Source organism: Micropterus dolomieu, linkage group LG20 (genome assembly GCF_021292245.1).
Source record: "Micropterus dolomieu isolate WLL.071019.BEF.003 ecotype Adirondacks linkage group LG20, ASM2129224v1, whole genome shotgun sequence".
NCBI lineage: Eukaryota > Metazoa > Chordata > Actinopteri > Centrarchiformes > Centrarchidae > Micropterus > Micropterus dolomieu.
Window position 1 is genome coordinate 30,000,069 of NC_060169.1, and position 14,346 is coordinate 30,014,414.

Here is a 14,346-nt window from a genome sequence, read left to right on the forward strand (position 1 = left end):
CCAGAGCTCTCACACTTCTCCAGAGAGGAGAGGCTCTTGTGTGTCAGAGGACAATGTAGTAGCCCCTTGTTTTTACTGTGCCAGTTATATCTGCGAGTTCATAGGCTCTCATCCTCTGGCCCTCCACAAACTGCTCTGCTCAAAGAGGCGCTCTCCCCCCGTAAGGCAGGCCCCAGGGCAAAAGCCTGCTACCCTCCTCCACGTTCTCTCCCTTTCTGCGCTGACTTTCAAAGAGAATTCCTGCTGTTTTGTGTGTCCCAATTCATAGTTGTTATATTCTTGTCTTCTGGCCTCACAGATACACATTACCTTAGTATGAAAAGAGCAGCAGTGTTCATGGTCAACACGTGGGATTGTGAGTAGAAGAACAGTACGCTCATGTTCTGCTCAAGTGGAAAGATCATGTGTTTTTAACCCTGTTTATTTTTAACAAAGTAGGTTATGCATTAGTTTAGCATGTGTCCTTTTATTTAATATAACTTTAACGGGATTTGTATTTTTTTGAAAAATCATACAAAAGGTTGATGTGGAGAATTTAATTATCACATAATAAGGGTCCTCAAGATGCGCAGGCTACTAAATAGTACGCTAACCCTATGTTTATTTGTTGCTTTGTTGTCGGTAGACTCAACTTGAGTTTTCTTCTTCACCTCAAGACATATTACAAGAAAAAAAGAATCAAGCTTTAAAAGTACCTTTGGTGTTCCTGTGTGTTTTCGAATATTACAAAGTGCTGTAATGAGAAGGAAAACAACAAAAAAGGAGATTTTTTTTTTTGCCTCAGAGGGAGATAGCGACTCGTCTTCTCGCTGTACAAGCCTGTAGGTTCACTTTTCTCTTTGTGCGCCAGAGCACTCCTTGGGACTCGAGCGACAGGGGAATTGGGCGTGCTGAGCTATGCTGGTGGCGAGGTGTCAGCCTCCTGTGCCTGGGATATAAGTGAGAGGGAGGCAGGAGGCAGGACACGTTTCAATTAGGCAACAAACACCGCACACAGAGGATGGGAGAGGGGGGAAAAAAAACACCTCACCCTCACCAGCTAACTTCTTCCTTCTGACCTCTCCCAAAAACACACTTCCCTGGACCACTCTGCCCCACCTTTTCTCTTCTTCTCCATTTAAAATCTGAGGTGTCATTTTTGTGGAATTCATATGGGAAGGACAGTACCGGGGGTCTTTGTGAGGTGATGCTAAGTGTGCCAGCTCGGCCTGCATGTTTCCATTAGATTGTCATGTTGGCTAATTAGAGAGCGGCAGCATGATTCACCTTGTTAATTAGGAGGACTTGCACACCATGTGCCTGGGGGCAGTGTGGGGAAGAAGAGCCCAGCCTCAGAGCCTGCTAGTCGCCTGCTGCCTATGAAGATTCCCCTTCTCATCTACCTTCCTTTCACTCCTTTTTTTTTTTTTTTGATTTGGAAATGAATAAATCATTGAGATCGTCCTCTCTCGGAGTGTGAATATCTGAGTTCTCATCTTTTCCTGGATGCAAATTAGGCGTGATCAATAGAAGGTGACGAGCTGCGAATCTAAATGTTAAAAAAAAGAGAGAGACAGGGAGAGAGAAGAGTGCTAGACGAAGCATGCCAGCATAGAATGAGACAAAGCGAGAGAACATTTAAAGTAGGAAATTTTCCCTTAGATAAGCAGTATTTTTAATGATCACCATTCTCCTCCTGACGCTCCGGTGTAACACTGTCAGAATCTGCTTATCACTGATTTCTAGCTCCTTCATTAAACACTGTTCTTTGGCAAAATGTGTAGCGCAAATGTTATTATTTATAAAAATAATACTTACTCCGAAGTAAAGGCATCAAGTCTGTTAGTCATATTCAATTTATCCACATATATCACGTAGTCTCCCTCCACACGGTTTAATTCCTGCAAATAAGTTGCAGATGAAGAGGAACCGCAGGGTCATGATAGTGACACTCACATAATGACCTTAGCTCCAGGGACGGCTGAGGGCTCTGAATAATTGGTCCTTGGCCCTGGAAACACTTCTGACATACTCGGCTTTAGAGGAAATGGAACACTCTGAGCCAAGACTATTAGCTCATGCATGTGTTTTGAATTCATCTCCATAGGTAAAATCATATAATCACAGACAAATTTACTGGAATATTTAAGGAGAATTATGTCTGTTGAAAAAGGCGATGAAACAATATTTTTTATACCCTTTTTGAATCTTGAAAAATTAATTTATGATCTGTTACTCAAGAAGAGTGGTACTGGCACAATAGTCCAAACACAAATTGTTAATAGTGCCGTGTCTGATAAATACAGTAAAGGTTATTATAAGTGTCAATACATACTGGTACATGTGGCTTTACAACAACATGCTGTACTGAATAAACACATATGAATCTACTGAATACAATACACTGCAACTTTATACCTTTAAGGCTGATTAGAAAAGACCCGCAATACTACACGTTAGTCCATGCACACATGAGACATATATTTTAACATATATATTCAATATTAGAATATTTTCTCTTGGGGAACACTGCCACATGTAATTACTGAGTTCTGCTGATGAAGTCATACATCTCTCTATCCAGTTTTAACACAAAGACCAGCCTACATTAGCAGTTCGAGGCTAAACTCACATCTTTGTAGTGTCTGAGCGCAGATGGAGAAGTGAAACCTGATTGGTTACTGCAAATGACCCTTCTCCCTGCAGCAAACTAACTGCCAGGCACTTCACATGAAGAAAGGCCTCAAGATGCAGCTCCCAGATGTTCCCGTAATGTCGGCCATGTGGGTGTCAGGTGAATGAGATCCATGGATTACAGACGTGCACAAAACACATATGTAAAACGTCAACACACTCCTGTGAAGTAGAGAGAAGAAGGTGCACTGTTTTGGATACCAGCATTTGAAATAGAAACGCAAAATGGTCATTTATCATATTTGAGGCCTGAGTTTACAGCTATACTCTGTCAGGCTGTATATTGGCAAAGACAATGTTAACATGCTGATGTTAAGCATAAGCAGGCATAATGTTTACCATGTTCACCATCTTAGTGTAACATGATAGCACACTAATATTTGATAAGTAGCACAAAACAGTTGAGGCTGATGGGAATGTCATTAGGTTTGCCACCAAAAAAAAGCAAAACAAGCATTAGACAAATTAAAGTTTTGACCTGATAATGGTGCTACATGGAAAAGTCAGAAGTTCCCCAAGGTTATTACAATTTATCCAGAGGGGAACAAGGGGAACATATTTTTACTAAATTACATGACAATCCATCCAATAGTTGTTGAGACATTTCACTCAAACCCTAAATGTGGACCTCATGGTGGCGCTAGAGGAAAAGTCAGAGGATCTCCAAAGTCATAAGGATTCATCCTCTGGGTACCGTGGATATTTTGGTCTGGACCAAAGTGGTAGATCAACCAACAGACTAGAATTGCCACTCCTGCAGCCATGCTGCTAGCGTGGCTAAAACTAATAAAATATTTTTAGTTTTTGGATTGATTTATAGTTTAATAAAAAATGTTTGAAATCATAAAAAAAGTATTATTTCTGCGTCCTCATAGCTACGAGGGCCTACGTGACATACATTTTTTCATCTGCCCATGTCCACGCGAACAGTCTGCGTGTAGCCCAACAACATGTTCGAACATGTCTGCCTATGCTCACACCCAGTGTAAAATTCACAGGACCTTCCCTTTATACATTTTATTTTTGATATTAGAAGGTGCATGGCATACAATCTGCCATTAGCTTTGGTGGAATTTTGCTTTTATTTTCTACAGAAATAGAAGTGACAATAAATGAGGGTAGCATCATGCAATAAGGGTCCTGGTTGGACTTGAATTACACTACCACTAAGCCACTAGGACCGTCATATATACCAGTATATAACTAAAATAATGATGATGCTGGATTATGGGGAGCTGTTAGGATACCAATTTCCAATGGTACTGAAACTGTCTGTCCTGCTCTTGTGGGCCTTATCTACCTGACAGCGGACAAACATTTCTGGTTTCAGGTTCACCATAAGTGGCATATGTTATGTCTATATACTCAAAACCCTGCTGTGTCCTGTTGGACCAGAGCTTGCTAGGGGGAGACTAAGAGACAGATAAGCTTGAAACCCATGGTCTGGGTTTTATTCTGTATTGTGGTCTTTGCAGGGCAGAGAGCCCTCTTGCTTCCTTACAACCCTGTAGCGGTTTGTGACGTCAAGCAGAGTGTGTTCTGCTCTACCAAGGACATCTGTCTGTAAGCGTCTGGGGGGCCGTGAGCAGCCCCTCAGGCCAGGAGGAGGGAGGGAGGATGGAAAGAAAAGCCTTTGTTAAAAACAGCAGAGATGGAGAACGGCAGGTTGGCCATCATGGCTCCTGCAGCCCATCCTCCACTTCACTCCAAGCATATCAGACCGCTCTAAGGTTCTTGCCGTATTTTGGACATTTTTGCATCATAGGGGAACATGCTGCACTTTCTTCTATGTTGAGAAAAAAGCCCTTTTTTCTTAGTCAGGTCTTGATGGACATTAAGGGTAAAGAGCTTGAAGTTAGACAAGATGTTTGAAAAAGGTAACAAACAAAGAATAGTAAGACAAACAAATGGATCTGATTATTATCAGCTGCACACATTCTTACAAGCATGTTTTCTTATTTTCTCAGTTAAATATGTTTGTAATAATGTAAATAACAATAAAACAATCACATTTGTTCTTACTTATGAAAATACAGGCAGTCTATTGTGTGGTGGGCTATTATAAAATTAAAGCATCTGATTTTATCCAAACTACCTACACCAATATTAATACATAAATATTTTTTTAAGTGGTGAAACCCCCCATATTAAGAAATGGATTATACCTTATTTGAATGCAGTGAACACCATCAGTCCGGTATCAGTTCAGTCAACAAGGCAGTGACATGCATTAGGAATAAAAACATTAGTAATGTATAACATTATTTATCTTTCATTTTACTTAGTCCCACCTTTTCAGTTGTTAGCACCAGCTGTACTGATTCAGCAGCTGTGTGTTAAACTTGTGAACTGTGAAGATAGTTCACTCGTCTATGCTGCTGACAAATATTAACTTTTACTCCCCTCAAACTACAGCTCTTAGTCTTATTTAAATATGATTTTGGAAGAATCTTCCAGGACATATACCCATGACACGAATAATCTGATGAATACATATACTTTGATATCCAGAGCCTGGATTTTTCAAGCTATCAAGCATATTTAATTTAGATTTAAAGCTAGAAAAAAAGATTTTTGGGGGGGATGGGTTGTCTGTAATTTAGTGTTGTATATCATAAAACATGGGGCGATGTCATTTATTCTCAAAGGAGAGCTTTAACGTCTTGCAGAGAGTGTCTGTAGAAGCTTAATTCAACAGTGTGTCTTTATCTTTAATCAAACTTTCGGTGCAGATTAGGAGTAAGTCTGGGAGCCTCAACGAACACAGGCCTGAATATCAGATTCAGAGCTTGAGCGTTTGCACTTGCACATTGTGCCATCATAATGTGAACTGATCCGCTTTTTCAGTAGCAGGGCACTCAACATCTGTAAGAGAGCTTTGTGCAACTGCGACAAGTGTTTCCCCAGAAATGTATATGTTACATACACTTATCATTTCCCTACATTGACCACAACATCATCACTTCTTTCTACCAAAGCTGTAGATTGATTCTGTCAGGTATCTCGAAAATGTTCTACATCTCCTGACCTTTGCTAATAATTTGACTTTACAAGTTCCAGTTCCCTGCTGTAAAAGGGCATACAGGCACACTGGAAGCACTGGTATTTACGTGACTTTAGAACAGTAGATATTTATGCGGTACCATTGATCGGACCTGGCAAATGTATGCATCCTGCCAGCTAGTTTTTCTTCCTGTGTGGGATGAATCTTTGTGGTGACCTTTGCAGTTTGTACCTGTGGCTCAACATTGCCAGGAGGGTAGTCCAGAAGGTAGAAAGAGATCTTTGTACTTGTAGGTCATAGTTATATCCTTATCAAAAAGACGCCCTGGTCACTGACACTAATTTACTTTACCAACAGTATCCCATAACAGACAGGCAGCATTACTAAAGGCGATGAGTGGTGGTACCTAAAAACTCACTAACAGAGATTGATGGCATTCTTAACAGGAGAGTTTCTTAACACCAAAAAATCATATACATAGTGAATAGTGACTGAAGAATGGTACCAATACCCTCGAGACCTAATCTCAACAAACCCTGTACAGTTCAGGACAGACAATCCAAGCACTGAAACTGTTCTGAAGGCAACATGTACCCACATCTACTGCCACTACTTCATAGCGTTTGTACACCTGTGTGTGTCAATGGACATACTCTATGTAAATGTATGAATTAAATGGTAGTTGAAACAACTCCTAAGGGCAAACAAATCTATCAACGCCTGGCCCAACTCTGGCTTGTATCAGTTGGCAGTCATTAAAGGAAGGTAGACCCGGCATACTGGCACCAGATTGAAATCAGAAATCAGTCTCCCTGTGTCATGGCGGCCTCTTTACTGACGGGAAACGCGGACTGGAGGGTTGCAGATGGTAAAATGAAGTCTTCATTTGTCATACAGTCATAAATCTGAAAATGCAGGCAGTTGCTGTGGGCACTGGGAGCCCATGCCTGGTGCCAACTGCCAGGCGGAGATGCCGGCATCCTGGTGCCATCAATGAGATAGCGGACCTCTCTCTCTCTCTCTGTTCTGCACTATCGGTCTCTCTTGGCTCACTCTGCAGAGGGATTCTTTAAGGTCAGGCCTGGGGAGATTTGTGTGTTGTTTGTGGCAAAGCCTAATAAGGTTAGCATTGATAACATTAATGCTACATTTGCTATGTGAACAGGGGCAGTAATCATCTCCACGCATCACCACATCCAGCCACGATCCCCAGTTTCTGACTCCATTATTCCTTCTGTCTCCATTTACATAGCATTAAGAGCCTGATTACCAATTCCACATTGCCTGCAATGACCCTTGCTACTAATTATTATCTGCTAACTACAATATAAACATTTTCACCACCATCCCTTTTAAAAATGGACAAATATATGTGGTTTAGATATTCAGCTGTTTTGCACTACTGCTGTTATTTCCCCTACTTTGTGTTGTCAGCGTGTTTGAATCTTTCAACAGTTCCACCGTGCTAAATGTGAAGTGGCAACACCCTAAAGGGCATGCCTTGCCAGCAGGGTTTTAGGAAAAAATCAGAGGCAACTGCATGCACATTTTAGATCAGACTTTGTACACCAAAGCAACCTTTTACAGAGCACCATCTGAAAGTAACATGAAATTTTCCCCTGATCAGACAACATACATGCCTCACACAAACACCAGCGCCCAGCGAACGCATGCTGAGAGATAACATAAAAGAACATGAAAGACATGAAAGCGCACATTGATTGTCCCTGTTCGCTTCAACCCAGACCTCTCTCTCCCAGCGGGCAGGCACGCAGGCAAGCTGGTGGGTAGACATTCCCTGTGCTGTGGCCAAGATTGATAGGCACGTGTGTGTGTGTGAGTGTGTGTGTGTGCACTGTGTTTGCATGTGGGAGGGAGTGCTGACACTCTCTGTGCCATGCCCCTAGGGCCTCACACATCCACCCAATAGAAAGGGCAGCTCCCAGCAACGCTGGGTTCCCCCTCAGCCCTGAGGCTAGACATGACATTACCTTGGGCAGTGCCTCCCCACAACCTCCTCTTTATACATCACAAACTGCAAAAATCACAATGGACCATGTGACTACACACACACACACACACACTCGATCTTTGACAAAAGCTCTGTTAATGGCTGACAACCGGCTTCCATTTTGTTTAGCTCAGGAGAGATTATACTATATACGGATGGACAGATATATGCCATTATATAGTAATTCCTACAACTAATCATACTCTTGGTCTTATTGATCTTTCTCACCAGGTCTTACAGTGCTCTAAAGTGTGACAGTTTTGGTTGCAAATGCTCCTAAAATTGGAAATTGTAATTTTGGGCTCAGGTATGTGGCTACAAGTAATGGTCATGGTGCACCTTTATGTGGTTAACATGTAACGAGCAAAGAAAGTAGTGCTTTGGATGTTGGGATCCATAGACTGGCTTATGACCTATACGTTAGCCAGCCACCAGTCAATGGTTGGGACCATCAGTGTTATCAAGTGAAAAAGCTAAGATAGGGCAGTTCTGTATTACAGTTTTTTTTTTTGCGGCAGTGTTTGTTATGTAGAGTGGGGCGCTATTATCTTCAAAGCCACCACATAGAGGACAAATAGCTTCTTACTCAAGAGTTGTAAATATTGGTTAAAACTTTTTTTGTTTTTGAGACATTAAATGTACTTGAATTTGTCAGGTTGCCATTGGACTCTAACCCTAAATCTTTGTGTTGTCTTCACCAGATGCAGCAACAGGAACTGGCCCAGATGAGGCAGCGAGACGCCAACCTCACAGCACTAGCCGCAATTGGACCCCGCAAAAAACGTAAAGTGGATTCACCAGGGGCCACCCCATCAGGGACAGAGGTAAGAACTAGACTCGCTTAATGTCTTACATTATCAAATGTTTTGTCCATATTCAGTTGCTGGTGTTCGAGTCAAAATCTATCCTCATTAACACAATTTTCACTATTAACTTTTCTAGAAATCTTTCTGACATAAAAGCGCAATTTACTTCTGCTATACTGTATTTGTCTGACAAACATAATACTATGTAGGGACCATTTGTGTGTGATAACATCACCTAACTAATGATCCCTTTTTCTGACTTAGAACTCAGCTCTCTTACCACCTTACTGATGATACTATAACAAACAATTAACATAATGACAACCTACCAGCTAAAAAACACTCCAATCCAAGATAATATTTTTCCCCATTTTTCTATTACAGTGTATTTTTTGTTTAGACAGCTTTCAGTGGTAATTTTCACGTTCCTGTCATCCCTGACGGTGGTAAGTTCAAACATGGAGGGTTGCTAGATATGCAAAACATGAGTCACTGAATATGTATCTGTAAGACAGTGAATAAAAAATAGACATCCATAACTGCAGGTAAAGCAGTGGTTTCCTATTTCAGTTGCTGGTCAGAGAGATGTTATTCTCTTATTGTTTTAGTGCAGGATATTCTCCTGAATCCAGTTACCGTGCTGTGGTTCTGAGACGGTCACTTTCCACAGAATCCTCCAAACATTTGTCTGAAGATAAATATCTGTGGTACTCAGAAACTCTGCACTTGTGAGACTTTTATGACATTATTAAAAAAAAGTGTAGTGACCGACATTGCTCCTAGAACAATTATCCATCCATCCATCCATCCATTGTCAACTGCTTATCCTGCGTACAGGGTCGCAGGGGGGCTGGAGCCAATCCCAGCTTACATCGGGTGAAAGGCAGGGTACACTCTGGATAGGTCGCCAGTCCATCGCCTAGAACAATTAATCAATCATATACAGTAGGCTGTGGTATTGAAGATATTGTACAAAATCAGCTTTTTGCTTAGTTGTCCCTCGCTGTTCATGATAATTTAGTACACTTTATGTTTGTTTATTTACTCTAGTTTTCTGCCTGTTTTATCGGTCTCCCTAATATGTAAATGCTCTGTATTTGTATAACCTATTCGACCACACAAAGCACTTTTACACTACATCTGCATTCACCATTCACTCACATTCATTGGCGGAACAGCCGCCAGGGGCAAATCGGGGTTCAGTATCTTACCCATGGATATTTCAACATGCAGCCTGGAGGAGCCGGGGATTGAACCGCTGACCTTGCGATTAACAGGCATCCCGCTCTAACTCCTGAGCCACAGCTAAATTTACATCTCCCTAATAGTTTCTATCATAGCTATTGAATTCTTATATATCAGTGTTCAACAGCACATTTTCCAATTCAGAAACAAGTTTAGTTCCTCAGCGCATTTTAACACCCAGTGGCCAATGTTACACTGCTCCTTTCTTAACAACATCCATTGTTTACATTATATTATCTGTACAGGCATTGCCACTGTATAGCCACTGTATGCTGTTGTCTGGGCCTCCAAACCATTTGGTTTTCTGTCACGGCTGATAGATGAACTTGTGGCCTCTTTTGGTGGAAGATGTGATCACATCACAGCCCACTCTTGGGATTTCCTTTCGACCAGTAAGCTTCTATTTCAAGTTCATTTAAATTCACACATCAATTTTCTTTGGTCAACCTAAAAGTAGTTATGTAATACATTTGAAATGAAGTCAACATGTCAGAATGCATAAGAAGACATAACAATGGAGATTGGAAATAAAAATAAAACTCCCTGAGGGAGTATGACCTTAACCTCTCTAAGAGCTTTCTCTTTGGCTGGCTCTTCGGTTGTCACGTAGGAAACACTGACAGTTCGACGTATTATAGGCTATAATGTTTACTAAGATGAACGAAATGTAAGACAATTATTAGACTGTAACTACACAATAATGTTTCACCCCTTTTTTGTGTACTCTAACAGCAATGGTAAATGGATAAATAACTGGTTTCTGATTGATTGATTAAGTCTCTTGCCTTTATTGTATTTCATATGTATGTGTGCATTTTTAGCTTTAGCCAAGTGGCCATAGATCACCATATGAGTGACAATTCAGGTCCAGTTTGGCATCCTTATTCCCACAGACTCAAGCAGATTATGTGTATCCACAACTGAGGTTGTGTGGTGAGGGAGCTGTGAAGTGCACTGGTGGGCTGGCGACACAGTGTGCAGCCCTCTGAACCATTGTTCATCATTATTCACCTACAAAGTGGATGAAGAGGAACACATCGGAAATCTCAGATTAGTTTCATGAGCCAGTACCTTTCTGGAGGCACCATGGAGTGGATTTGTTTTGCGGACAGCGTTCTTTGTGGGTCTCCATTCCTCAGCAGGGTTTTGAGAGCGATTGTGTTCTTTATACCGCACATCCTCTTCATGCTTAACCTGTTAAGCATGAGCCAAATTTGGGAATCTGTCTAAAAACCCACTCTCCACAATTTAAGTTGGTGAACGTGACAAAGATGGTAGGAAATATCTGTGCATGTTCCAGGGAGCACGGTGACGTACACCCATGTGACTTGCCTAGTCTGTTCTTAATTAAGCTGAACTGTCTCCTCTTATGTTCCATAAGAAACGACTTGAGTATCATATTTCTCCAGCGCAGGGTCATACATGAAGTCATGCACAGTTGCTGTACCAAGTCACATTTTCCTTTAGGCAGCAGGGGAAACATTTAAATTCCACATATTCATCTGTAAATATGATGAATCTAAAATAAGCCTGAATTTTGAATGTCAATTGGTCATTTTAATAACCTGCTTATCGAGTTGCATCTTCACATCCTTCGCTTAGCAGCAATACGCTGCAGAGGAGCATAGTAATGCACCCGGTAAAAAAGCATAAATAACAAAATAAAAGCATTACTTCTGGTCCTTGAGTGCAGTGCCAACCTCTTTCAGAATGTTTTACCCTGATGGGTATTAGCCCGCGACCTTCTGCTGCATTAAAAAAAAACTGCTTTCTCAAACTGCTTTCCCAAATGCAGTTATACAACATAAACATGAATATACATTATGCTGGAGTTGTTGTCTTTTTGTCTATTTTATCCCTTTTTTAATGTCCTGTTCATGTTTAATTAGAGGGGCATAATGAAGTGAAGTCACAGAGTGCCCCTCCTCTGGAGTGATTTCAGCGAGGGCGGAGGAGGAATCTTAACTTATTTTCACTTCGTTTTCACCTCCTCACATTTCTTCATTTCACATGGGCTGGAAGCGCCTGCAGCGTTCTCTTTCCCTTCTCCAGAGCAAAGTGAATGTGACTTTTCTAAGGGGGTCACAGGATGCCTGGAGGCCTGTGGGTGTTACTGGACTGTTGCCTGCTCTTAGCTTCACTGAGGGGCTTGTCATAGATTTCATCTCCACAGAAATGAGCCGGGGGGCCCTGGCCAGGAGCACAAGCAGCCAACGTTATGAAGGGCCCATGCTGATTATTTCCCTCTGACATTGCATCCTGAGCTTTCCGCATTAATCCCAGACAAAGGCAGCCCTTCAGTGCTGTGCCAGAGCTCAAATTAGGAGCCAGATAATGGCCTTGTTGAGATCCTGTTCTGTTCACCGAGAGGCAGAACTCCTGTTGAAATCCTCTTCTTCAATTTTCCTTCCCTCCTGCTTGTTCTTTTCCTCATCAGACCACTTTTCCACCATGTTCGGACTGTGACGGAATTCAGGTGACACAATTTTGCTCTACCTCCACCCACTCACCCACCTTTAATTTGATGGTGGCTTGGCCGAGCTTGGGCCTGTGCCTGGATGTAGATTGCCACAGGCTGTGAAAGTGATAGCCAGTCAAGACTGTGTCTGTCTCCAGCCTGATCTAGTCTGCAGGAGGGAACAAAGGGGGCCTTACAGGGCTCCGCAGGGTGGATTAGTTCCAAGGAGCCAATGGCTGGGGCTGCTGGCTGGCTCATTGGAAGAGGGTCTGCTCTGGCCTCAGTGGTGGGTCACTGCACAGGCAGGGGCCGCACAGGCAGGGGCCGCACAGGCACACACACCACAAACCCCCTCCAGCTCAGTAGTCACCCACCCTCTACAGCCCTGACCCTCCAATCAGCGCACACAGCTTTTTGAAGTTCAGCACATAAGTCAAGGGTGTGCTACCTTGAAGAAAGTGGAGGGATGAATTGCTGTGACAAAGGGCAGCTGAAGGAGGATACCCTCAAAACATTACCTTGAAGATGTGGACACTAATACTATAATGCCTGATTAAAAAGCGTTGAGCTATTGAAAAAGGATATCTTAATTCCCAGAGTATGTTTTCTCTTTAGGCACCAAAAACACATGCCCTTCTAACAAATGTACACAAAATTAAACGTTCATTACTGCTAGAAGCTGATTTTTCTTTAATTCTTTGTATTTAATATATTTTGCAGCTCAGCTACTGGCATATATACAGTGCTGCTGCAACTGAGCATTATGTGAGGTGGTAACAGCTTATACATAGGTAGACTGTATGCCATGTTCAATTCTTTGCTTCCCTATAGTCACATCAGTATTTGTATATTGTGCAGAGAAGAAATAAAAATGGATTTTAGGTCTCTGAAATGGGAAAAGAGGACAGTCTGTCGAATAGAGCTTTATTCACAATGATTATTCCATCACACCCTCTATATTCTGTCCTTTCACACATTTAACATTATTTGAACACTTTACTGTTTCATTTCCGCTCATTGATTTTTGTGTGTTATGATCTCCTCTCCCTATTTGGTGCATCTCGACCAAGTGCGTGGCTTCTGTGTTGCTCGCTTTGGAAAGAGCAACACAGAAGGAAGATAGACAGAGACTCCTCTGTACATCTATGGTTAGCATTAAAGGATCTCCGATGTAAAATGTGTCTCGGTGCACAATGTCTTGCAGTGTTAAACATGCTCAGAGCTTTAAAACATCCTTGACACATTTACGAGCTCATAGTTATCATCCCACCACTGAGGCCATTTATCACATCAAAGGAAGAGCTTTTGTTTGTTGACGTAAAAGCGACAATAGCAGCTCAATTGCCTCGGTTTGTACAGCCACACTGCCTTTCTGGTATCTGCCTTGACCAGGCGCCATGCAAGGGACAAAGGTAGGCGAGCGATTTAATAGTGAGCACAGTCTATTTTTTCCATTTGAATTCATTTCACCTTCTTTCTTTGAGGCTGTAGATCAGAAAGAAGGAGTGAGGCAATAGAGTGAGAGGCATGGGGAGAGAGGGGGAAAAGCACAAGGAAAACTGATGCCCTTTCCTCCAGCTAAATTAACAGGAATCACGTGGAAAACAATCTGAGTCTCCAATGAAGGAGGGAGGAGGGGGGGACCATTAAAATTAGCCCCAAGCTATGGACTGCACCCAATATCACTAAAGCTGCACTCACTACAGATGTGGAGGCTGGCTTACAGGCAAACTATGCTCTGTTCTATAGCTACAATTAAAATCAACCTCGCTGCCAAAAAAATAGGAGGGGGAAAGAGGGGGTAGAAAGGCAGACATGGAACATCAAAGACAGATTGAAATGTGTAGTCAGTAATAAGAGTGGTCTCCAAGCCCTGAGGTTCTCCACGGTCCCCTTGTTAATGAGAAATTTTGACCTCTGGTTTGTAAGTTAAACTTGTAATCTCGGTTAATGAAGTAAATCAATCCCAACTCGGGAGTGTTCAGTGTCTCTCCCTTTGCCTTCTCCCCGCCAACCTGCCCTCTGTCCTTCTCTCTTGTGGTTCTCCTCTTCTCCTTCTCCTCCTCCTCCTCCTGCGTCCCTCCCAGTGTGCCGCCTGGGAGTAAAACGGCCAGGTCTTCAACCAGACAAACAGGAAACTCGCAGAGCA

At 42.2% G+C, this 14,346-nt stretch overlaps 1 protein-coding gene across 4 annotated transcripts in view; it reads left to right on the forward strand.

Annotated features, from left to right (window-relative positions):
- Window positions 1–14,346, forward strand: part of LOC123958726 (transcription initiation factor TFIID subunit 4) — an 81,732-nt gene that overhangs the window by 48,757 nt on the left and 18,629 nt on the right. For 3 of the 4 annotated variants that reach the window (XM_046032288.1, XM_046032290.1, XM_046032289.1), the window contains exon 13: window positions 8,390–8,512. In XM_046032288.1, coding sequence (XP_045888244.1) covers window positions 8,390–8,512 — 123 coding nt within the window. Of the gene's footprint in view, window positions 1–8,389; window positions 8,513–8,878; window positions 9,005–14,346 lie in introns of those variants that run through there. The other variant, XM_046032291.1, reaches the window with a different exon arrangement.